This window comes from Notolepis coatsorum, assembly GCF_963971535.1.
Source record: "Notolepis coatsorum genome assembly, chromosome: 13".
Classification (NCBI taxonomy): domain Eukaryota; kingdom Metazoa; phylum Chordata; class Actinopteri; order Aulopiformes; family Paralepididae; genus Notolepis; species Notolepis coatsorum.
In genome coordinates this window covers 114,027,333-114,054,578 of record NC_140177.1, presented here as the reverse complement: position 1 = coordinate 114,054,578, position 27,246 = coordinate 114,027,333, and the positions used below count along the sequence as shown (strand labels likewise).

Sequence of the window (27,246 nt, the reverse complement as noted above, 5' to 3'; positions counted from 1 at the left end):
TAATCTACATGAGTTTATATGTCTCAACTCCCATACGGCCAGGCTATATTTTGGTTGTTTTTTCCTTTGGGGGTGTATAACAATATCTATCAATTTAACAAGTTTTGCAGTAAAATATTTGTATACAATAATCCATTTCACATATGGGAGACCTTAGAGATGAGGAAAAACATGCTTGTGTTTTGTTCTACCTCCGGTAGGGGTATCTCAAAAACTAAAGCCCTTTTTGACAGTTTGTCACAGCACTATATGTCCTGAGTTGACCTTTCTTGGACTCATGGAGGGGTTGAATGAATGACGAACCGTTGGTCCTGTTTCTCTGAAGGTTTTTGTCTGTCCAGGGCCCGACAGAGAACTGTGCTGCCATCTTCTGTATATAACAAGTTATCACTTGTTATAGAAGTAGGTCTGTTGGTCTCCATTTATATTTATTACCTTGCATATACAAATAGAAACGTTTTGTTTGAACAACTAGCACATTTATTTTTGGTGTATAAGCAGCACAAAATAAAAAATTAAATAAGTAAATAAAACCCTACATTTCCCAGAATGCCCCTCTCGCCGGAAGTGTATCAACGCACATGACCTTGGATTGCGTTTGCTTGAAGTTACGTTCTGCGACAAGAAGACAGCATGGCGAATAAAGAACCCGGCGTAAGCGTGTTTTAACTGTAATATATACACTGGGAATCATTACATGTGTATCTTAATAGTGTTGTATATCTTGTCACTCTTGGTCATTCGTGTTATCGTTCTGTACTCACGGGAAACGTATCTGTTCCGCAGGATCTACGTGCTAGCTTACTAGCTTGCGCACTGAACGTTAGCTCACATAAGTTAGCTAAATTCCCGCTTTCTTACAATATATTACTTATTTTATCGGGCGAGCTAACGTTGAATGTCAAGCTTACTTAATTTGTCAGCATATTGTGTGTTGACCCTTGACCTACACACGTTAAATGCATCTTTACAGTCTTGACGTTAGACCCTGGTTTGTCACTCGCAGGATAGCCAACAACTTGTGCAGCATTGCTATATTGGCATTATAATTATTCTTAGCTTGCATGGTCACAGCTTAGATTAGGTCACTCAATGTCAAATCATCGCTGCCTGTGATCTGTTTAAAACATAACGTTAACGTTACCAGCAACGGTAGACGAACCTTCCAATTCAATATCGTCTAGTCACTCGGACTCACTCCTTAATTGACCACCATTCTGGTATTTAAAGAGTAGTTGCTGCTTTACCCATTCTAGTATTTAGATATAGTTAAAGGAACACGCCAACATTATGGGAATTTCAGTTACCATTTTCTCCAGAGTCGGACAAGAATATAGATACCAATTTCCTCAGTAGGAAGCTATCCGAAATCTATATGAATTGAAAATGGGGGACCCTGATGGAAACCAGACAAACGTCTTTCTCAGGTCTGCATCCCCTTAACAATTGTATGTATTGAGCCGTACTGTATTGTACCCATTCTGCAATCTGTTAAATAAAGTTTTCATTCATTCATTCCGGCTGCAAGCTAACATAACTTAGCACAAATGAATGGAAGCGGATACGGACCAGCTAGCCTAACTTAAAACTCTGTTATGTGTTTTGGCCAGCAGCTAGGCTAGCTTGCAGCTTGATTGCTTTCTACAGAAGAGAGGACATTGGTATATAGCTTCTTGTCTGACTCTGGAGAAGACTAAGTGCATTTCTCATTGTGTTCTCTGGTGTGTTCCTTTAAACTTGGAAGAAAGTTTCGTACATGTTGTTTTGTTACTCAAAACCCTGTGTATGCTTAACAGGGTCTGCTGCAGCAGCTGAAGCAGATTGCAGGCAGGATGTCAGCTGGCCCGAAGGGTGCAGGACTGGGGCTCAAGCTGCTCATCGGAGCCGGAGCGCTGGCTTATGGAGTCAAGGAAGCCACATATACAGGTAATGTCATTCAATCACACACTATACTATTAACACATTGGACGCCAGACCCGAGATAAGTCGGGTTAACTCGCCATCGCTTGAGTGCCAAACCCGATAAAAGTCGGGTTTTAGTCGTTATTTATTTTATTCGCTATATCCATTAATAATTCATCCATCCAGCCTGATTTTATCATTGGGAATGGGTCTGAGATTGCAAACGGCCAATAACACTGCCTAACGCCTTGCGGCCACTATTGCACTCCATTTGAAACAATGTGGTTTGTTTTCTGGGCCGAGCTGCGGCGTGCGAGCGGGGTCTAAATACTCCGGCAAGACAAGCGCTTATAACGATGCATTTGTCACCGCCCCCGACACTTCCTGATTCTACTGCGCAGGCGCACCAACCGACCTGTAGGAGTCGCTGTCCACAACGCCCGATCCCCACCCATCAGTTTCCCACCCCCTAATACGGCCAATGTGTATTAGTATCAGGGCTCCAGACTAACTTTTTTCACCACCGTCCCAGAACCGTCCCGAAATACAATTTTAACCGTCCCAAAATGAATGTAACCGTCCCAAAAATCAAATGTTGTTTCTTTACTTTGGTTTTGTCGTCTATAGTTGTTATTGCCATAAGAAACACCATTCAGAGAAGGGGAGAATAAATGTATTTAGTCAAAAGGCTCCCAAGTGGAAAGATTTCACAAGAATAATTATGATTAAAAAAAAATATATATATATATATAAGTGTTTAACAAGGTGCTAGTATAGGGATATTTGGTCACGGTGCACGGTTCAACCAATTGGAGCCATGTTGATTATTCCTTCCATAGGAAAATATATTTGTATTTTATTTTGTTTTCGTTTTTTTTGTTATTACAAATGTGTGTGTTTATGGTTGAAAATGTTAGAGATAAATAAAGATCAAATCAAATCTAACTGAATAAGTTATCCCTCTTCTAACAAGAAAGAAAAACGTCGTTTAGCTTTAAACTATATAATGTCATTGCGTCCAGAGATTCCACCTTTGATAACTAAAGTAATGACACTTGACTAGTAATGAAACATGTCCCTTAGATCGTGCTGTCCTCCTGGTCGAACTGCTGCTAAATTCCAGATGGCCCTCCTCACTGAATATGGATTCATTGTGTAGCTGAAGTGAAGTTTGCCTATAGTCTGTCGTCTATTTCTCCGCGTTCGTTTCGATAAATGTAACGTTATGCCAATTAACTTGCAATTCTATACTAACATTACGTGTTAGTATAGAATCGAATAGAAATCCTTTAATAATCCCGAGGGATATTCGGCACTACAGAGCAGACTATGTATCGCTCACATTGAACAACAATAAACATTTAGGTAGGCCTGCCGCGATAAGCAATAAATCGATTAATTGCCGCGATAATTAAAATGAATGCAATGATTTTGACGGGCGCGATTAATTGCTATTTGCGCGTTTGTTTTAATGAGGCGGAACCAGTGCCCCTTGTCAGTCACTGTCCGTGTTGGGAGGCGGGCCGCTGGCTTTACTACAGAGCACAGCACAGGAGCTCCGTGGGGCAACACCACATAGCTTAACTACATTTCTCAATAGTGTTGCTCCTTTTAACCAAGTAGCGTTATTTGTAGTGTAACGTTAGAATAACACAGAATAACGTTAATACAATTACATGCATCATTGTTTACAATGAACGGGTGGGGCTAGTCAAAGGACTGGAGACGGGAACAAGTTAAACATGAATTAATTTATTATAACAGGTCGTTTTCGAGTCGTGCTGCAGTGCCTACGCACCACAGCTATTCTATTATAATACTGCTTTGACGCTTCCTCCTCATCGTTGATTGCCTGTAGTAGCTGCATCTAACGTTAGTAGCTAACGTTAAAACTAAAAAACACAACCGGACGAGACAAGTTGTCGGCTAGGATAATCACAACAATACTTCCGGTCCGGTCGGTGGGCTTCAAAATAAAAGTCTTAAACACCGGAAAAGACGGAGCGGTGGGCTTCAAAATAAAGGTTTTGGGAAATAAATTTCCCAAAAAAATTCTCTAACCGGTCGCAATAATATCGCTTATCGCGATATTTTCGGGGGCAATTAATCGCCCAGCAAAATGTGTTATCGTGGCAGGCCTACATTTAGGTCAATATAGGACTAAAATAGGAATAACAATATAATATTAACAATAAGAATAAAATAGTGAACTATGGATTAATCAGTGGCAGTCTGATACGTTAGTCAGTAACGTTAGCTATAATAAGCAGCTATAACTAGAACGCGTCGATAACTCTATACAGTTCCAATAGACTAACATTACACTTTGTGATTTAAATGTGTCCTCACCTTAGACTCAGGCCCTGGGCCTGGGGTAGTATTGCTGGATGTGGATGCAGTTCCTTGTTGGTCAGTTTGGGACTGTTCTCCATCTTCTGCTGTGTTCATCCTCTTCAAATAGCGCAGCATGTTTATTGTTTACAGTGCTCGCTTCACTGAGAGGATGCCACAGTGACAGTATAGCGTGTTTTTTTTATTTATTTTACTTTTCGCTGTGTTTTTGTACAGTGGAGAAAGCCTAGGTAAGAGAGATTTCCCTCACCTAGTCACCTGTTAACACGTTTTAATTTTTTGGAGCGAGATTCATTTGGGGTGTGATGCTGCTCCTGCTGCTGGAGCGCGACTGGCTGCGGAGAGGTGGGTAGGAGCTTGATGCTGCAGCGCGACTGGCTGAGGAGTGGTGGGTAGAAGCTTGATGTTGGATTAGCGTATCGCTGCCTTGGGAGACGGAGATAGACATTGGATTCGGCTAATCATGCAACGTTTAGATTCACCATTTGACAGCAATATATGCGCGCACTGACGGTCGCTAATTTACATTTCCTGTGAAAAAAAAGAAAAAATCCTCCCTGTCCCGGTTGCGTCCCAAAAAAGATTTCTGTTCGTCCCAAATCAATATTTGATCGTCCCCGGGACGACGGGACATCGTTAGTCTCGAGCCCTGATTAGTATGAACGACCAGCTAAACTGAAAGCAATGTGGAACGCTGGGCTCGAACAGTTACCACAATAATAAACAAGACATCACAGGACAGATACAGCAATAATGACATGACACTTAATAATTCAAATGAATGCAAATGAAATAGTTATAATATAAATTAAATATATAAAGGAAAGGAACAGAAAAAAAAAATCTTGAGCCATCCCCAGTCACTACAGCCACGGCCCCCACCCCGCGAGGACCCAGAGTCCGGCGCCCCGGCGAATCAAAGCATCATGTCCCCAGTCTGAGCCCGCAACCATCGGACCCACAACCACAGGGGCCCAAAATGCCCCACCCATATAGAAATGATAAAATGATGAGATTATATTTCTAAAGACATTTAAGCACCCACCATCCGCCCGCCCCCCCGAGGTATCTCACCCCCCACCCCCCCAAAAAAAAAGGGGGGCATATAGCCATAGACACTCGCTCGCCCCCCACCCATCCCAGGACCTTAACATGAGTTACGTACAAAATACAGTCATCGAAAGCTATATACGCTCTTTTAGCTTCGCAGCAGCAGCCATCCAGATAGCAATATTAGACTCATTGACCCCTATAACACGTGCCATGGATATCTCCAAGTAGATCACATAGAGATAAGTGAGAATCCATACATTCGGGCAGAGCTTGCCTGTGTGTATCCATCGTGAGGCGATTCATTTTTTGGTGGCTGTGAGGCCAGCAAGAATCAGTCTTTTCACATGTGTAGAGGTCGACAATTGAGACACGTCATTCAGTAGCAATACAGAAGGAGAAACGGGTATGGTCGGAGAGAAAATATCTGAGAGCTGAGAAGTAACATTTTCCCAAAAAAGCTCAACAGGAGGGCATTCCCAGTACATATGCATACATGTTCCGGTAGCACCTTTTGGACATAAGGTACATCGAGAGTCAGGCTTGAGACCATTAGATTCAATCGTCAAGGGTTAGATAAGTCCTGTGAACAAAATCTAGATTAATCTGTTGGTGATCTGGATTGCGCGAGGATAGCTGGATATTCTCCCAGACTGTATCCATCAAAATCTACATCCAACTCGTATCCAGTATCTTATCCTTATAAGAGGACATAAGTACATGGCGATAAAAGTCAGAAATGCCACCAAGCCTCTTCAACTCATTCAGAACACATCGGCCCGCCTGATCTCAAACCTACCGAAAGTCGGCCCATGTCACCCCACTTCTTAGGGACCTGCACTGGCTCCCCATTGCTGCACGAATCCGCTTCAAGGCCCTCGACCTAGCATACCGTGCGGCAAAGGGAACCGCTCCCGCCTACCTCCGGTCAATGGTCTCTAACTACACACCCTCAGGACCCCTACGCTCTGCATCTTCTGGCCGCCTCAGACCTACTCTTATCCAAGCTCCGGGAGGGTCATCAAAGAGAAGTCTCCTATTCTCAGTCCTTGCCCCACACTTCTTCAACCATTATCTGAAAAAAAGAGAGAAAAAATCTAACCCTAACTAACTTTACTGTTATGCACTTGTCCTAATAAACTAACCTACACTGTAGCACGCAACACTTTGATGAACATCGTTACTCAGCTGATAGAGTTGTACCCTTCCTGATGACTTGTCGTACAGAACTTTGGATAAAAGCGTCGGCTAAATGACGAAATGTAAATGTAAACCCCATGAGCCTTCAAAGCTGCCCTTATTTAGGGGCGGCTAGGTGGTGCAGTGGGCAAGGCGCTCACCACCAATGCAGGAGACGCTGGGTTCGAGCCCAGCTCTCCGCATTGCTATCAGCTTGGCTGGTCGTTCATACTAATACAATTGGCAGTATTAGGGGGTGGTAAGCTGATGGTTGGGGATCGGACGTTGTGGACAGCGACTCCTACAGGTCGGTTGGTGCGCCTGCGCAGCAGAATCAGGAAGTGACGGGTGCGGCGTGCCCTCCCACGCAGACCCCCGACTCTGAGAGATCGCGCTGTGCAGGTGAAAAGATGCGACGGCTGCTTCCTCGAGTACCGGAGGGGACACGTGATGTAAGGCTTTGTCCACATTGCAGCCGGCTTGTGGGAGGCATGGCCTAACAGCGTTCGAGACGGGAGGGTAGAATTGGACAATATGAAATTGGGATGGGAGAAAAATTGAAAATGGGAGAAAAAGTAGATAAAAAAAAAAGCTGCCCTTATTTGTAAATAAAATAAAAAGGAGGTTCCGGGGAGATCGTACCAGTTGGATAGATCCTGGAAAGAGCGGAGACCAGAGTTATCAAAGATATCCCCCAGCGTGTGAATACCTTTCTTTTCCCACCTAGGGAATCTAATAGGTTGTTGTCCAATAAGAAGTAGATTGTTATTAAATAGAGGGGAACCTGTATGCCACCGATGACGGTTAGTACACAATTTCTGGGTGTCCCGCCATGTCTGGATCACAGACGTGTACCTTTTTATGTTAATTTGTAAAACATATTTTTTATTTCTTTTATTCGCTATATCCATACATTTTTCATCCATCCAGCCTGATGTTATCATTGGGAATCTGATCTTGCAAAAGGCCAATACCGCCGCCTGACTCCTTCCGGCCGGTATTGCACACCATTGGAATCCAGTGTTTCCCCTGAAAAAAAAATTCAATAGCGATGCTGTTGCGCGCACTCTGCCGGAATCCATATTTGTGCGTGCGGCCGTGCCGCCGGAATCCATATTAGCACACGCTGCCGGAGAAATAACTTAAAACTACCTTAGAATTGTTCGAGATGGGTTATTCATGTGTGTGTGAATTTGCTAGGATGTTTTTGATGTGTCCGCTGACACTAGAAGTGCTCTGGAGGCCCAGGTATCTGCATATTTATTTGACCTTAATCAGAAAAAGCTAAATGATCTGCCAGTGGGATAAGATCATTTAAGATAATTCTACTCAATATAGACTTATTGTACCAAATACAAGATATGTTCACTTGATAAGATAAAAAATGTTTGCAGTGTAGTTGTAATCAAAGTAAAAGTAAATACTAACATACTAACTGTCTAACATACACAAATCATAACACTACAACAGCACTTTACACCTAAGAAGTCTCAGTGGCATAGGCTACATTCTGCCTTAGAGCATTTCATTTTCCTGGGCTTTTGAAAGAAAAGCTCCAGGGCTCTTTGGTGGGGAATTCACTGGTAGGGGGCCATTGATGCATACAAGCGGCCAGATGGTCTCCCTGCAGTCTTTTCCTCAGGTCAGTCTTTTACATTAACAAATCCTGCGCCAAGAACGAGTTACGCCGTTTTTGCCCGCCATGCGTTGAACGCCTAGAACGACTTACGCCGTTTTTTGGGATCAATATTTCATTTTTTGCCATGGCATTCATAATTCATCCAGCCAACCTCCGGACTCCAGCGGGACCCTGTATGAGTTGCAATGCCTCAATACCGCCGCCTGGTGGATGGTCGGGCGAGTTACACTCTCGCCAAAACCGGAAGTGCCGATCGGTGCGTTGAGGAAATCCCTCCGGCAGTGATATCTTGTTACGTGGCTCCAGACAAACACTATAGTGCATTTGGATTGCTTTCTAAACGTAATAATCGATATGATTTTGGCATTTATTGCGCCATACAAACCGGAAATGGATGTAGGAGATCGGCGTCAAATAATTGGGATCTTTTTTCTCCAGTCTCATCGGCGAACGGTAAGAGGACAGTAACGTTATTTTCAGCCCGATTGTTTATTCATTTCACTGCAAACCATCTGATCAATATATCAACCCATACTAAATAAAGCCGTTACTGACTATCAAGGAATTATAAACGACCCCCCCCCTTTCCTTCACGCATGATGAAGCATAATGTATACCGATCATATACATTTGAATTTTTTAATATAGTGTGTATAGGAAAGAAACGCCAATCGATGATCTATCACAGGGGTGGGCAACTTTGTATATGGTGAGGGCCACAAAATGTCCACAATCAATCTGGGGGGCCGCATTGTTTATCGGCAGTCCCGCCAGTAGTACCCCATCACTCAAATAGCCCATAATAGTCACAGATGTGATAAATAAGGTATATAAACAATTATAATTTGTTGTAACTTTGTTTTTATTCCATTTCAAATGCATTTAGTAATGCAATTTCAACTTTATGAATTTATAAACAGCTGAATTTAAAAGTATTGCTGTAACCCCAAATATATACAAACATGATCAATTATAATTAAGGCTTCTAATAAAATAAATGTATGAACTTAAAGCCCACTGCTCAACAAACACAAAGCAGCATTCCTGCTGCATTTCACTACAACAGTAAATCAAAAGTGCAATAATAAATTATTTTGTTAAATGTATAAACTTTTATCCTGCTACTAAACAAAACATTATAACACTGAAATGCATGTTATGGATATGAAGCACTCAGGAATGTTTTGTTTAGTAGCAGGATACAAGTTTATACATTTAACAAAATCATTTATTATTGCACTTTTGATTTACTGTTGTAGTGAAATGCAGCAGGAATGCTGCTTTGTGTTTGTGTTATTAGTGTTATCTGAACACTACAAAAGTAAACAAGTAAAGTGCAAGTAAAGTAAAGTGCAATACTACATGCCTCCCATTGACCCTTTATCAAACTGGCATGACATTCACCCTCGCCCCACAGTGGGTCAATAATGGTTATAATAATAATAATAATAATAGTCCCCTCTCTACACCTCTCCATCATCTCCCCCCCCCCTCTCTACACATCTTCATCATCTCTCCCCCCCTCTCTACACCTCTTCATCATCTCCTTCCCCCCCTCTACACCTCTTCATCATCTCCTCCCCCCCCTGTCTTTAATGAGACACTTGTGGTCTCTCCATTTGGCGCACAATAGCAGGAATGTCAACTTCAATGTTTGTGCATGCAATCTGTATCAGATGAAATAATGTTTCATCCGACAGCCTGTTTCTCTCCTTTGACTTGATGTGCTTCATGTTTGAGAAATTGCTCTCACGTATGTATGTGCTCCCAAACATACTGGCCATAGAGAGGGCAAAGTCCCTGAGGAGTGGGAAGCGGGGCTCAGGTAGCAGTTTCCAAAACGAAATTCCCCTCTCATTTCTCTTTGCTTGAAAAAAAGGATCTGACTGTAGCTTGCACAGTTCAAGCTGCAACGGTGGGGGCTGCTCTGACACCGTAGCGGTGAGGGGGCCGGCAAACAGCGCTATCCGTGACTGCATGCCGTTGAAATCTTCAAACCGATCATTGAATTGCATTTGCAGTGTTGCAGTGTCGCTCCTGTACTTTCCGACGGCTCAGCCATCGGATTTCTGTGTGTAGCTGCAAGTCGCCATAATCAGTGTCCATCTCTTCCAAAAAGGAGACAAACTTTCTATGGTTTAGTGACCTGTTGCCTCCACGAATTAGATTGGTAACCTTGGTAACCAAATCCATAACATGGCTGTATTCAAGCTTCTTGGCACAGAGAGCCTCCTATATCAGATAAAAAAAAAAAAAAAACGATTTAACGACTCGCATATAATTTGACTACACTCGACTCGCATTGGTCATTATAGTGACGCACAATAGATGGAAATTATGTTAGCGAACTTACCTGATGTATAATGCAGTGCAGCATTGGACACTCAACGCCATTCTGCCTTAGAAGCCCGGCGAATCCATCGGTAACAACAGCCGACAGTTTATCAAAACCCCCATATTGCTGCACAGCACTTTCAACAGCGTTGAATATGTGCACACTAGGGCTGACCCCTATTAGTCAAATAGTCGACTAATCGATCGAAAGGATCCATAGTTGACTGCCAACTCTTCTTAGTCTAATACAATACAAAAAAATAATTTTTTTTTTTTTTTTTTTTTTTTTATATATATATTGGCCTGGGGCCGCATGGAACGTCGGTGAGGGCCGCATGCGGCCCGCGGGCCGCCAGTTGCCCCTCCCTGATCTATCATATGCGTCAGGGCCTATAACTCGTTTTTGTAATTACTGTCTAAAAAACATACTTATGTTCTAGACCAGGGGTTCCCAACCTTTTTTCCCCCAGGGACCCCCAAACATCTCTGATGAAATTCCTGGACCCCCCTCCTAATAAAATACCATAAAATACTTTTTTTTGTCATTTTAATACTTTTTTTTTCATTTTAATAACAAACTGCTTATACACAGGCATATGCATCATAATTAGACTCACTATGCTTCTTTGACTTGTGCCTTCAATCAACAAATCTCATCTTGCACCATATGTATTTCAAAATGTTGGCCAATATTCAAATCCTGTATTCATCCTCTCAAATCAGGCCCTAATGGTGAACGGTTTGCATTTATGTTGAATGAAGTAAGAATCCACTGCAGTAAAAATATCCTCACCTCGAGTGGTGGTAGTAAGGTTGACTGACATGAGAATGTCCTGCTTCAGATCCTCATTTTCGATATATTTCACATAAACGATGAGCACAGCCTCGTCTGCGACAGTTGTAGTTTCATCAAGTTGTATGGCAAATGGACCCTTTCTAAGCTTTTCTGACAGCTGCTGCTCGCAATCACTTGACATCTTATCAATTCGGTCTTTGACTACATTGTTCGAGAGTGGTACTGATTTTAGTTTATCCGCCACCTGTGGGCTGCACAGTTTCTAAACCATTTTGATACAGGCTGGTTTGATGAGCTGCTCGCCAATATTGTGCGGTTTCTTTGCTTTTGCAATTAAAAGCGAACACTCAAAGGAGGCTTCGGTAGCCTTCTGTAAATCACTGCCACCCCTGCTCCACGCTACTCTAACATCAACAGGCTTGTTCGCCTTGAGAGACTGTTCTTTCCTCAGAAAAAAGGTCCGGATCCTTCCCAACGGTTTCTGGGTGCTTAGACGCCTGATGTCTCTTCAGCTTGCTGGGCTTCAGGCTCGAGTTTGCCAACTTTTCTCCACAAATCACACACTCAGGTCGTTTGTCTGGTCCCTCAGTGAAGCCCATGGTGATGTAATTTTCGCGATTGCTGTAGGTCCTAACTTTTTTTTGCAGATGAGCTGCCGTCATCTCCTTTTCGTTTGTCACACATTTTCGCCTCTGGCGGCTGACTGCAGACGAGCCGAGAAAGTTAACTAGCGTGCTAGGCTAGCTACAGAAAGTGATAGTCAACTGATTCGCGTTTTAGCGGCTACCCGGTAGCCTACTGTTAACGTTCAAAAATCATGTCTAGATGTTTATTTACTTATCTTTATTTTTTATTGTAGTGGAGAGACTATTCATGCTTCTGATGATAAAAATATGCCAATTAAATATTTCTCAAAAAAAAAAATCAAATCAAATCATCTGTGGTCTGGCGGGACCCCCTGCGCCCCCTGGCGGACCCCAGGTTGGGAATCACTGTTCTAGACGGTATTGACACAACAATGTATGAATGAAAAAATATAACGTTCCCACATCCTGAACGATAGATAATCGATGTTGAATGGGCTAGGGCTGGGCGATATGACCAAAAATGTTATCGCGATAAAATTATAAAATTATTTTCATATAATTCGATATCGATAATTATCGTCGATATAATGTCTGTCAAGTTTAATTAACTTCTTATGCTGCTGCGAATGTCTCAAGTCGAGTTGATGTCGTCGTCGTCCGCGCACGTTAGCAGTTAGCCGACAAGCGGAGTATCTCATGACAATAAATATGACACTAGAATACTCTCTTCCGCCACAATATATTGAAACGAACTGTATACCCCACACTACTATAAACGTGGCCTCAGAATTCAAAACACACACTTACTCGGCACGTAAATATATAAAACATCGCCGTGCAAGCTAATTAGCCTAGCAAGCCTGTAGTATCTAAGCGGTGTATTCCATGACAATGTGCTAAATATGACACTAAAATACTCTCTTCCGCCACAATATATTGAAACGACGTCCACTGTATACCCCCACTACTATAAACGTGGCCTCAGAATTCACGCCACACATACTCGGCACGTAAATATATAAAACATCGCCGTGCAAGCTAATTAGCCTAGCAAGCCTTGTTGTTGAGTGAGTCGTACCTCCTTCCGGGTCTACTTCGCTCTCGGCCATCTCCTTCACTGATTGGTTGTTAGCTGTTGTGCGTAAGCACGTCATCACGTAACGTTGGTTGTGGTTAGTGAGTGTGCTGAGCCGAGTCTGAACGGAGCCAAGCTTGGAAAATCGGTATATCGAAACTTTGCGACCACGTTTCATGTTTATTTCGAGGAAATAATTTATCGCGATAGTTATCGTTATCGTTTTATCGCCCAGCCCTAGAATGGGCCATAGTAATGTCAATACCGTAAATCCTCAAATAGAGGAGGGACCTCCGATAAAGGAGGGGCTTCTTATAATGGGGGGGGGGGGGGGGGGGGGGTGTTGATGCATTTAGACGACACAGGCCGGTCTCTAATAAGAAAGTACATTTTGAATTTTTCGTGCCGTGATATAGAATGAGAAACTCTTGCCAATGGAAATCAAGTGCTGCCTTCCGCTACACTGACTACCGTACATTAACGTTTCCCTCTGGTTAGCTTTAGCGCTAGCCGCTAGCTAACGTTGTCATAATATCTAGATCTGTGGTGTCAGCTGGATGACGTTGACTTCGTTTGCAAACGTTAACGTTCGCTATCTATATGGCATTGGCAGACGAGGCTGGCGTTGTCCAGTTGACACATTACAGACCATGATGCTATGATAACGTTAGTAGCTAAAGCTACTGCATAGGGGTGGACGGTATAAACGGTATACCAGGGTTTCCGTTAGAATTTTTTTTTGCAGGTCTGAGTGAAATCTACCGGACAAATGGGATAAATTCCGGTCAGAGTTTATTGAGCTTAAAAACAATTGATAGGCTTATATAAAGAATGACATCATCAAGGCATTTATAATATTTTAACTTAAAACTAGGCTACTTTTGCGTATATACAGTCATTAATATATTCCAAATAAAATAAGTCCCTCGAGACTTCGTGCTGCTGCCGACTTGAGGTGTCGGTGGGCAGTCTGCCCGACCTTAATGAACAGCAGTCTGTTATAATCACATTTTTATGAGCTAACGAATTCCGTTATATTGGACATTTGTATTAATTATATCAAGCGAAAAACTGAGAAATTTGGCAGAGAGAGACGGCAACATTATCGTGGGTTTGCGCCGTTATGTATATCTCCACCTCCCAACGACTTGGTGCTGCTCATAATGTCCGGTGAAAATAATTCCCTCTAAGCACAATTTGATTATTTGAATTGTATTAAAATAGGCTAAAATTAAATAGCCTATGCGATGAACGAAACAATCATTACATTTGTCGTTGCTTCACCAAGCAGCCGGTCTAATAATGACATCCTGCTGTCAGCGCGAGCTGGCTGCTGATATATTTACGTGAAGCATGGAGCACTGGAGCAGGCAGAGCAGAGCAGCGGTGTCAGCAGCGCCCCCACCCAACAGCTGAATTGCCAATGGCTGAATTGGAGTACTGCACCCTGCCAAGCCATGCTTCACGTAAATATATCAGCAGCCAGCTCGCGCTGACAGCAGGATGTCATTATTAGACCGGCTGCTTGGTGAAGCAACGACACATGTAATGATTGTTTCGTTAATCGCATAGGCTATTTAATTTTAGCCTATTTTAATACAATTCAAATAATCTAATTGTGTTTAGAGGGAATTATTTTCACCGGACATTATGACCGGAGAGATCAAATATGTCGGACTTCAACAGATTTTGCCGGTCAAATACCGGTAATTACCGGCTAACGGAAACGCTGCGGTATACGGTATAAACGGTATGAATTTGCTCTACGGCATGGATTTTGACTATACCGTGTAACCAGTAGAGCAGCTCTAAAATAGCAATGACGTCATGTAACCACAGCGCGACTATTTCACGCGCATTTGCACAGTGCAATACTCCAATTCAGCCATTGGCAATTCAGCCGTTGGGTGGGGGGCGCTGTTGAGCGGGCCTGTGACCGGACCTGAAAGAGCCCCTGGCTCTGCGGCTCTGCAGCTGCATATGCTTCTAGCAAAATCCAGCATCCAGCCCCGCTGTTGGCAATGGGAGCAGCACGAAGTCTCGACTCGGGACTTATTTTATTTGGAATATAATGTCTGTATACGCAAAAGTAGCCTAGTTTTAAGTTAAAATATTATAAATCTACATGCCTTGAGGATGTCTTTCTTTATATAGCCTGCCTATCAGGCAAAAAAATGTATTCTAACTGAAACACTGATACCGTGATATATACCGTTACCGTCTATGCTTCAAATTATACCGTGATATAAATTTTAGACCATACCGTCCACCCCTACTACTGCATGTAAACAACTCTATTCAACTGAGGAAGTCGAGAAGGTACCACACGCTAAACTGTCCCCGGACCCCACAACCTAGTATAGACAGTTCCATCTTCAGTGTGTGAATTATGTTAATCCCACAATTACTCAACTGCACTCAATATTTAAATACCAATGCTAGTCTAAATAAATGTAGACAGACAATGTACGTATTAAAAAATAAAAAGAATACTGCAATAAAAGTCTGAAAATGAAGGGATTATGTCCATGAGTCTCATTTTTAGAAATGAAGGCCTGCCTCTTATATAAGCCTCTCTCTAAAAAAGGTCTGGTGCTCTTTGCAGCTGAGGTAAATGGAAGAGCGTCTTATATTTGAGGATTTACGGTATACCAATACAATTTTAAATGTTATAGCCCTGCAAAGAAGGTAAACATCTCCATAGGCTTTCAATGGTGGTATATTGATGGATATAGCCCATGGCGCCCAATGTGTTAAGAATAGAATAGAATAGAAATACTTTTATTATCCCGTGGGAAATTAGACGCTGCAAATCGCTCAACATTTAGACAGGACGGGTCACAAATTAGAATAATAACACAAATCAAATCAAGTTGCCTATAGGATAAGAGTAGAGTAGGATAAAATGAAATAAAATATACAGAAATAAATACAGTAAGAATATACTGGCATACTGAGCATGGGGTAAACAATTTGGTCAATATAATAATTTAAATCTAACTAAATGAAATATGAAATATATATTCCAGTATTCAGTGTAACTAGGTGCAGTATGCTTTATAGTGTTGTCGAAAATATCGAAGTATCGATACATATCGATACTGAATATTTAAATCGGCTTCGATACTCATTTCCCGAAGTACCGATACTTTCTGCAGTATCGGTACCAGCTGGCGAGTGTTCTACCGCAAGTTGTTGACGCGCTGTTCAGAGCGCTCGGCGCGCTTGCCCCCCGTCTCCTCCGAGTCCAGCCCTCCCCCTCACAGAGTCACAGAGAGCCGTCTTCTTCAGTTAGTAAACAAACATTTTAGCTGAAGATGGTAAATGCAGAGCCTCCGCAACTTGTGCTTGTGGATAAAGAAAACAGCAGAAGTGCTGTTTGGAGGTACTTCGGGTTTCAAGTAAACAACGAAGGACAAGCTACAAATGCCCCAATGCTATTTGCAAGCGGTGTTACAGAGCAGTGCCAGCGCCGATCTCCATAAAGAAATGAAAGAGGTTCGTGACAGCTGCTCTTTCAACGTCACTGTGACTGAAGCATTAAACCATTAACTCTAGTTTAATACATGATACGTTGTCTACTGATGGCGCATAATATCAACAGCTGATTCGTTGTAACGTTACAGCTACCAGCTAACGTTAGCTACTGCTAGCTCCGTTAGCTTAGCTGGCTACTTGTATAATTACTGCATGGTAACGGAGTAACGTTAACGTTTAAACGTTATGTCGAGGTCATACAATACTACAGTCGACATAAGGTTAACGTTACCCCGTTTCCATCAAGTGTTTAAATAGCAGCAATCTTGTTGAAAATGTAACGTTACTAAAATGCTCCGAGCATAGCCTCTCTCTCTCTCTCTATCGCTACCTCTCTCTCTCTCTCTCTATCTACCTCTCTCTCTATCTACCTCTCTCTCTCTCTCTATCTACCTCTCTCTCTCTCTCTCTCTCTCTCTCTCTCTCTCTCTCTCTTTAAATAAAAACGAAACTGTTACTAACTGTAATATAAACAGTTCAGTTTGTCAGGTACATGCAACACAGATTGCAGTGTTTACATCTGTCTGCTTGAGAAAATACCATGTTCTGCATTTGCAAAAAAAATGATTGAAGTGAGATGAACAGTTATTTTTAAATGTGTGATCTAAAGATAAACAAAGGGTTTTAAAATTGTTATATTTATCTTCTCATAGTACCAGAGAGAAGCTAAATTTGAAGCTAATTTTTTTTTTTTTTATATCGAAATAATATCGAAGTATCGATACTTTTCAAGGTATCGTGTCGAAATTCCAGTATCGTGACAACACTAATGCTTTAGGTAGTGTATTGTCCTCCTTGGGTTCCAATAAGACCTAGATCAATGTCTGGCAGCCGTCGCTGCCCCCTGTTGTGGAGCCTGGAGGCCGCTAGTCGCGTCCTCCTGCCACTATTGAGCACCCCCCACAGCCCAAATTAAATGATAATTTTTTAATAGTCTAGTTCATAGCAGCGGCGGTCCACTGGAATCCCTCCCCCTTGGGCTGTACACTGATCTAAGAAGTCCGGTCCAGGTTTTCCTTCTCGGGCATGCAGCATCGTTATAACACATGGACTGGGGAGACTGGGAGCAGCGTGGATTATGCGTTTTAGACATATAACGTTGGATCAATAAACGCGATCAATATTTGGAATGGCGATCAGGAATTGGATTAATCTTTTTGCAGTACATCAGATGTGAGGTAAGGACTATAATCTTGGGTTAATCCGATGTTTCTTTCGTAACGATCATGCATGTGTTTGTGCGTGTGGTTGGCTGCGACCAAGGCATGGAGAAGCGACTTGTCAGCCCCCGCTTCTGTTCGTGCATGAGGACACATATAATACAGATAATCTAGCGTTATTTTCAGAACGATTCATAAATCAAGCGACAAATGGCACGATTTCTAAGGAAATGCATTGAAGCGCGGTTTGCTCAAGTTTCTTGAGATTAGACTGAATCGCTCTGGAACTATTCATATTCACCACGGTATAAAACGGAAATGTATGAAAAGATTATCTGTTTTTTGCATGTTGACTGGAAGAAACTCACTGACAATCGGTTAGATCCATAGCTATAATATTTCATATAGTTTTAGCACTCGCAAACACGGCATTCTCCCCATTGCATTACAGCGATGGCGTTCTAACCAGAAGGTAAACAGCGCCCCCTTGGCGTCCATTGAGTTGATAATAATACATTATTTATTTATTAAATGTTAAATTGTTAAATTATTTTGATTTCTTTTTACAACTGAGGTAGATGGATACAAATTTGAGACTAAAGTACAGAAAAAACTGAATATCGGCCGATACCGATCGCTGATTGATCGGGGCATCCCTATTTTTAACCATTTTCGGCCGATAATTTTCGGTGGCCGAATATTCTGTGCATCCCTAGTATTTGCATGTTCTTGGTATCTAGGAACATATATGGACCTCAATGAATGTATTCCCACTTGTCATGAATATTGTGTCTGTTACTATGCTTGAGTAAATTGTAATGAACCAAAGGAGAATATAAATTATTATTATTATTCGTTTTTTTTTTCATCTTTGATGGTGAATAACACCATGCTAACATTGACAAGTGAAATCGCCACTGAGCTCATTCAGCAAAAATCTAAGCAAATGAACAAAGGACAGATGATTTACAGTGTTTTTTTGTAGATGCAGTACTGCATTTTTCCATCCGGACACAGGCAATTTGAAATATGAATATAGAATATCAGGCCTATAAATTACCTTATTATGGCCAAGTCGTACATCTATGAATCGGGCTAAATCTCCTCTTACCAATGGCAGATTTTTTTTTTTTTTTTATCTTTTCCCCCCTCCTTTTTTCCGATTTTTCTCCCATCCCACTGTTAGTCGTTATGCCAATTCCCAACCCTCTTCCTGGTTGTTAAGCACCCCCCCCCCCTACTGTTGGTCCGGGAGGCCGGAGACTGTCGCATGTTTTCCTCCGACACATGTGCAGCCAGCCTGGCAGCGCAGATTCTCACCGGGAGAGTGTAACGTGTGGAAGGTCACACTACCTTTCTCCAGATCCTACCCTCGTTGTGCAGGCGCCCCGACCGGACTGTAGGGGTCGCTGTCCACAACGCCCAGGACCCAGGGCTCTACAGTGCAACCATATTGCTCGCATATGCCCCTAAAAATATTTGTGCGAACCTGAAAAATCAATTACTCGCACGGCATGCAACTGCAGATTACAGCCTCATTCGTTCTTTTTTTTTCTCCGCTGCGAGAATCGTTACAAAACTACAAGTCCCACAGTTCACAGCCACATTAACGTTCCAATCACAGTAGAGTTTCCTGTGGTCACGCGACTGGAAACTGATCAGCGTCACTGTCTGAGTCAGACAATACAGCCATGTCGAAGCCCACTTCATTTTTATTTTGCGCAAAAGATACCGGAGAATGAGAAGTCAGGCGAGGCAGCTCATGTTACAGAGGTGATAGTTAACGTTAACGTTAACCAAGATACTGACACTAGCCAGCATGCTAGCGAAGTTGGCCAAGCTAGCGAGGCTACACCCACTGTAGCACCCAATGTAGCCACTGTAGCTAGCGAAGCTACACCCACTGGAGCCGGAGGGAAGACATACAAATTTAACGTGAATTGGCTAAACATTTTCCCATGGCTAGAGTTCGAAAACAATGTCATGTTTTGTAAATATTGCAAAGTAGGATCGATGCATTGCGATGCATTGTTACACCCCTACAACTGGCCCACTGTGTATGTGTGTACAGCTAACTTGGCTAGCGTTATCAACCGCAGAGGTGGGCAATGGGGTCCAGCTGCAGCGCCGGACGGCCAGAGTGCAAGCGGTGTGACGTCGTAATTGGCAGAATCGACTTGTCAATCAACCTGACACGCAAACTCATAAACAATGTTTCTGTACTGGAGGTGTACAGTATTTCAATAGGCAACCCTGAAAGGATAATTTTTTTAGAAGAGCAACACTAGCTCCCCCCTCTACTGATGGCCCTGGTTGTAAAGCCAGTGTCTCCTTTTTGTTCAATGTCACTGCCTTTCTTATTAGGCCTAGTTGTTGGCTTCAACTTTGCCACAGTAGGCATTAATCACTTAATTAATAGTTCAAATGTCTGTCCCATTCCCGTTTGCACATGCAGATGATACACACACACAGTGGGCCAGTGACTTTGGTGGTATGTGCTATTGCACAGATGTGTGTCCCGTTCCCATTTGCACATGCACTAGGGCTGTCTTAAATGCTTCGAAGCTTCGAACGTTCGATTCGATGGCACAAGCTTCGAACATTAAAAAAAAAATCGACGTTTAAAAAATAAAAATAAAAAAATCAGTTTTTTTTTTTTTACTTCGATTTGTGTGTGTGTGTGTGTGTGAACTACCCATCCCAGTTAGGACAGCCCAATCCCGTCCAATCTTTCGCGGTCGACTAAAGACTCACTTCTTCAACCATTATCTGAAATGATAAAAAATAATTAAAAATAATCTAACCGTGACTAACCTTACTGTCATGCACTTGTCCTAATAAACTAACCTACACTGTAACACGCAACACTTGATGAACATTGTTACTCAGCTGATAGAGTTGTACCCTTCTTGCTGTCTTGTCGTACAGAACTTGTCAGTCGCTTTGGATAAAAGCGTCAGCTAAATGACTAAATGTAAGTGTGTGTGTGTGTGTGTGCACGCACCTTGTAGAATTCCACACATAAGAAAGAAAGATACTGGGATGAATAAACAAAATAGGAAATAAAATGTAGAAATGCATGCAATACATAAATAAATATGAATCTCCATATATGAAATATAACATTTAGATAAGGTGCTACTGAGATGTTTTGGTGAGTTCTTTGTTTTTTTGTGGAAGTTGCCCTTCTTAAAAATGCATGAACATTCACTGATAATTGGTCTGTAGTGGAGTCTACAAGGTCCATGTAGAATCCGGACCTTGTAGACTGACATAATTCTGTGCATAGTTTAGTCTACACAGGCCATATTTCAAATAATCAAAATCTTACTTCATTCATCTTAAACATTCTTGATTTGGGGGATTGGTAGTTCCCATGAATATTGGGAGCTTTTGACTGAGTCCTCATTAACTCTGCCATTGGTGGGGCGGTCAGGTGGCGTAGCGGAGATTGTGCTCGTCACCAATGCAAGAGGCTGCGGTCTCGACTCCCGGAGAGTCAGCCGAGCTTCGATTTTAATTCGAAGCTTCGAAAAAAAATTAAAAATAAAATTAAAAAAAAATATTAATTTTTTTTAATTTTTTTTAAAAAAAAATTCGAAGCTTCGAATTATAATCGAAGCTCGGCCCCGAAGCTTCGATTGCCAAAAAAGCTTCGAAGGTCAGCCCTAACATGCACGCACAGTACAAATAAACATTTTTGAAAAAAAAAAAAACTGTTACTTGAAATATTTTCACTGTGCTCCTAAATATTTTTGGGTGCTCCTAAATTTCTTTGTGTGCTCCTAAATTTTTTCATTTAGGATCACCTGTGCCCCTAGTGAAAAAGGTTAGCGTAGAGCCCTGCCAGGACCCACCCACGGCTTCCCTCCTCCTAACTCAGCCAAACGAGTTAGTATAGCGATCAGCCCAAGCCAAGGCAATGCTGACTCTCCGGGAGTCGAGACCGCAGCCTCTTGCATTGGTGACGAGCACAATCTCCGCTACGCCACCTGACCGCCCCACCAATGGCAGAGTTAATGAGGACTCAGTCAAATGTATCAAATCATTGTATCATGAGCCAACAGCAAGGGTCAAGGTGAATGGTAGCCTGACGTAGGGCTGGGCGATATGGCCAAAAACATTATCGCGATAAAATTATTTTCATATAACTCTATATCGATAATTATCGTAGATATAATTTCTGTCAAGTTTAATTAACTTCTTATGGACGGGCTATTAATAGACTTGTTTTGCTGCTGCGAATGTCTCGAGTTGATGTAGTCATCAGTCCGCGCACGTTCTTCTACGCACCAGTGCATAGATTATTATCCACCAGGGGGCAACCTACCGCCACTTATAAGAATGGAACTAACAGTTAGCCAGAGCAAGCGGTGTATCTCATGACAATGTACTAACTATCACCCTAAAATACTCCGTTCCGCCCCAATACATTGCAACGACGTCCACCGCATACCCCACACTACTCTAACCGTGGCCTCAGAATTCACGCCACACACCCACTCCGCACGTAAACTATAAAATAGCGGCGTGCAAGCTAATTATCCTAGCCAGCCTTGTTTCCAATGTACTAACGTATCACCCTAAAATACTCCGTTCCGCCCCAATACATTGCAACGACGTCCACCGCATACCCCACACTACTCTAACCGTGGCCTCAGAATTCACGCCACACACCCACTCCGCACGTAAACTATAAAATAGCGGCGTGCAAGCTAATGATCCTAGCCAGCCTTGTTTACTACTAGAGTCCTCCTACCTCTCTACCCAGAGGTGCACCGCAGGTCTCCTTCGCTGTCGGCCATCTCCTTCACTGATTGGTTGTTAGTGCGTGTGCTCATATCCAAGCTTGGAAAATTGATATATCGAAACTTTGCGACCACGTTTCATGTTTATTTTTCGAGGAAATAATGTATTGCGATAGTTATCGTTATCGTTTTATCGCCCAGCCCTAGCCTGATGGACCAGATTAGGTTAGAGAGGGCTACCAGACAGGGCTGGTGTCTTTCACCGACACTCTTCGCTGTCTTCATCGAACCATTGGCCCAACTAATTAGGCAGAATAAGGGAATCCGGGGGGGTTGGAGATAAGGGGATCAGAACAAATATTGTGTCTATTCGAAGATGACGTGATGGTATATATGAGACAACCAGATGCAAGCTTCCCGATACTAATGGACCTACTGGAAGAATATGGACACTATTCGGGATATATACTTAACGTGACAAAGATACAGACTTTAGCTTCAAACTACACACCAATGATGGGGATTAAAGAGAAATACAAAATTAGATAGGACTCAGACAAGATTAAATACTTAGTGGTGAACATTACAAAAGGGGTGGAGAAATTATATAACGCAAAAACTATACACGGATCAATCAGAATATTAAGAGGGATTTAGGAAGGTGGACAGTACTCCCCCTGGACTTCAGCTCGAGGATTGAAATGATCAAAATGAACATATTGGTTCCAGAGTGGAGACGTATTGTAATAATAATATAAATAATAAAGCTATGTACCTCTTTGTGGAATAAATTGTGAGTGAACTTGTGAGCCTGCTGCTTTGTTTCCCCCCAGTTGAAGGAGGACAGCGAGCCATCATTTTCAACAGGATCGGTGGGATGCAGATGGACACAGTACTGGCTGAGGGGCTTCATTTTAGGTAGGAGACTCCTTATTCAGGGTTCCCACGGTACCTGGAAAACATGGAATACATTTTTTCATTTTCCAGGTATGGAAAAGTCATGGAAACTGAGCAAAAGTGAACACTTACATGGAAATTGACACAGTTGTCCTAGAAAATGTTATTGGATGATGTGTAAAATAGTAATCAAATGAAACTATTGAGCACATAATTAAGATTAGTTTATAAAAACCTTTACATGTGAACAGCTTTTAGTGTAGATAGAAATGGATGATCCCATGTTGTAGAGCATGCTCTTGGCATCATATCTGGTATATTGGATGTTGAATTGATGCAGGCAACCTGGTGATATGGACTTTAAAAGTGGACTTCCGGAATAATAACCGAGAACCGTTACTCGCGATCTCAATAGAACGGTCAAATACATGCATTTTCCAGTCAACACAGGAGCCTTGACATCTACAGTGAAACTTCTTATGCAAGTAGCTGTGTTTTAACCCTTTTATCACCAAGGACGACTTTAGACGTCATTGCTCGCCATGCTTAATCTGCCAATGACGTCTTACAGCGTCTTTGAGATCAATATTTCAAAAATCTGTCATGGCAATCATATTTCACCCACGGAGACTTGAGACTTGCTGTTGATCTCCTCTCAACTCTCCAACGGTTCAAGACCGCCATCTGGTGGCCGATCGGCGAATCGCCAAAACCGGAAGTGACGCGCCGGAAGTGGTGCTCACCCATATTTCGTCCGGCCACTCGCTATCGCTAGCGGGACTCCAGCTTGATACACTGGATAGCGATCCGTTGCCAATAACTCGATAAACAACATGATTTGGACGTATACAGTATTATACAACCTGGAAATGGATCGCATATATCAACATCCCATAATAGCGAACTTTCTGCTCCACGCTGATCACCCAACGGTCAGAGGAAGCTGCGGTGAGTTTCAGCGTGTTTGATTATTATTAAACATACACACTGCTCTCATCAACATATCACCCATACTAAATAAATGATTTAACGTCGGCCACGGACTTATAACACCCCCCCCCCCCCCCCCTCCGGTCACCAGCAGATGATGAGGCATGACGTGCAGGACCTTGTACAATTGAAATTTTCAATCTTGACGTCAATCGGTATCAAACTACATTTGATGATCTAATATGTATTTAGGGCTATAACTCACGTTCTGCAGAAAACGATAAAAACATATTTATACATTTGACCGTATTTTAGTATGAATATGTGAATGAAAAAGTAGAACGTTGCTACATCCTAAACGATAGATACTTGATGTTGAATGGGCCATAGTAATGTCAATTTAGCAATACAATTTAAAAAGTTATAGCCCTGCAAAGAAGGGGAACATCTCCATAGACAAATAGAACTGGCAGAGGATGGTATAAGGATGGATATAAGCGTGGCAGAGAAAGGGTTAATTGTGTGGTAAACCTGGGTGTATCAATGTTGGTTAGTAAGCAGTGCAATCTTGCTAGCTAGCAGCTTACACTAGAATTGTTGAGGTAATTTTTACCTTGCTTTTAAAATACTAGAACTGTTTGATCCCCATATGTACTATTTCACTCATTGACTTTTCCGAAAACAGTGTTATTCACCACATTTAGGAGTTTGTTTTGAATTTGGATTCATTAATGATGGTTAGCAAGCACATGCAGTACAATCTTGCTAGATTGTTCTGACAGATATTGCGGTTGCGATTAAATTTGCGATTACCGTACTTTTCGGACTATAAGCCGCGGCTTTTTTCCCCATTTTTCGACCCTGCGGCTTATATAACGGTGCGGCTTATATGTGACTTGACGTGACCAAACTCGAAAGTGTAAACATCTAAATATTGCTTTTTTGACAGCATTGAAATGTTATTTATCTGTTCCCTTATTTGCTAAACTTAATACAACTTGTAAATGAGTTAATGCTTGTTATTTGTCCCACAGTATTGTGTCCCAATGCTACTTACATTAAAACACCTGCGGCTTATAGTCCAGTGCGGCTTATATATGTACACATCATTCAATTTAGCTGCTGCGGCTTATAGTCAGGTGCGGCTTATAGTGCGAAAAGTACGGTATAATATATATTTTTTAAGCAGCCCTACAGAGGTTTATTGTAAAATGCGGCTTGAAAATGTTTCTTTTGACCTGGGAATCGATACCGGTACCCAACGGTACCATTTTTTTCTGTACTTTACTCTCCCTCTCTGAAGTCTAAACTTCACAACACACAATCTAAAACCCCTTACCTCCCTCTCCCAAACCGATCTTGTATCTCAATGGGACTTCCTGGTTAAAAAAAATAAAAAATTGCAATTATTAAAAGAAAATTGCGATTAGCTAATTGCATCATTCCAAATCGCGATTTTGATTTAAAATTGATTAATCGTTCAGCCCTACTGCCAACTAGTTTTTTGACACTTTATTATAGTTTGATATACCCATATTTATCATATTGTAATATTATTTGGGCCAGTACTTTTCTTACTTCTCCATAAACTTTTCTTGCAAAATAAATTCACAAGGCTTGCCACTACTTCTAATCACCATGAACCATCTGCTCCTCTTTTTAAGCAACTTAAAATACTATCAATCTTTGATATTAACACTTTGAATGCCCAACCAGAGTTTTCTCTGGTTTACCCCCCGCGGGTTGAATGCCCATACGGATCGGATCGGGACATCCCTATTTAAAACCTGTTCAACCCATCACTAGCCAATGATTCGCCTTAACTGTGAACAAGCTGGATGCTGCAGCCTGGTTTAAACAGGCTTGGTGCGGCTTACGGGGAAGCCTGTCATGGGTTTCTGGGTATGTTTTAAGACACATTTTCAGATACACTGGAATCCTATGGCAGTTGTGAATTGGTAGAAAATAGCTACCAAATTCTTCAGTAACTGTAAAAGATTCTGGTGGGAAAGTAAATTTCTTGGATCAAGGCCAGAATGACTTAGAACCCACATGTCAAAAAGACTGGTATGGTCTTTTTTAAACAGTGTGTGTAAGCCTGAGTACACCTGTTCTTATTTTTCATTAACAGGATACCATGGATCCAGTACCCAGTTATCTATGACATCAGAGCAAAGCCCAGGAAGATTTCATCCCTCACTGGAAGCAAAGGTGAGTAGATCTGAAGGTAAACAGGCTGATCGAATCAAATGTATTTGTATAGCCAGAAATCATAAGTAATTTCCCCCATGGGCTACAAGTCAAGAAGGAACATCACAATTAGGGCTGCCGCAGTATTGATTTTTTCCTTACCGCACAAATTTGCGAAGCTATTCAAACCGCTGCGGTAACCGGAAAGAAAAGGAAAAAGTTTGAATGCATTTTTTTTTTTTTTTTTTTTTTTTTAGTAGTCTATTCTTTATCATATAGCCTGCCTCTAGTCTAAATGTCTATCTTTAGAGGATGACTTTGCAGCATGAATATTGTTTGGGATTCGGCAAGCACGCATTCGTTATTGAAAGTGAAACACAGACAACATAGGCTACTGAACAGTGAACACTGTTTATTGACGCTTGCAGTGAGGTACAACGTGAGGCTCACTCGAGGTAGACTGTGGATGGGTCTGTTGAGGAGCTGAGGTGCGCGCCTCTCTCCCCTTCCCGTCGACCAAGAGTGAATACCTGTAGTCCCCAGAGCTCTGTCCCGACCGGTGTCCGGATCCCCCCCGAAAGGATGGGTGAGCCGCGACCGGGGAAGACCGGGCGAGCCCGACTTAACGAGAACCATAAAACCTGAGCGCGGTGTGGCTCCGGCCCCTCGCACGCCGCCGCGGTTCCCAACTCTCCTCTCCCTCACGGGGAGAGGCGGGTAGGGATTCGAAGTCTCCCCTCTGGTCGTGCGCCCTTCACTCGCGGGCAGGGGTGGTAGCTCCCGGTGGTTACCCCCCCCCCCCGACCCTTTCTTCTTATTATTATTATTATTATTATAAAAAAACAGCAGTGATGCGGTATTCAGCTTAAC

The 27,246-nt window shown here is 42.2% G+C and overlaps 1 protein-coding gene across 1 annotated transcript in view; it reads left to right on the top strand.

The window, feature by feature from the left end:
* Positions 1 to 566: 566 nt before the first annotated feature.
* The window catches only part of phb2a (prohibitin 2a), a 70,608-nt gene continuing 43,928 nt past the window's right edge, over positions 567 to 27,246 (top strand). Inside the window, exons 1-4 of the mRNA XM_084327996.1 lie at positions 567 to 654; positions 1,797 to 1,926; positions 23,193 to 23,277; positions 26,318 to 26,397. Coding sequence (XP_084184122.1) covers positions 634 to 654; positions 1,797 to 1,926; positions 23,193 to 23,277; positions 26,318 to 26,397 — 316 coding nt within the window. The 5' untranslated portion in view covers positions 567 to 633. The remainder of the gene's footprint in view (positions 655 to 1,796; positions 1,927 to 23,192; positions 23,278 to 26,317; positions 26,398 to 27,246) is intronic.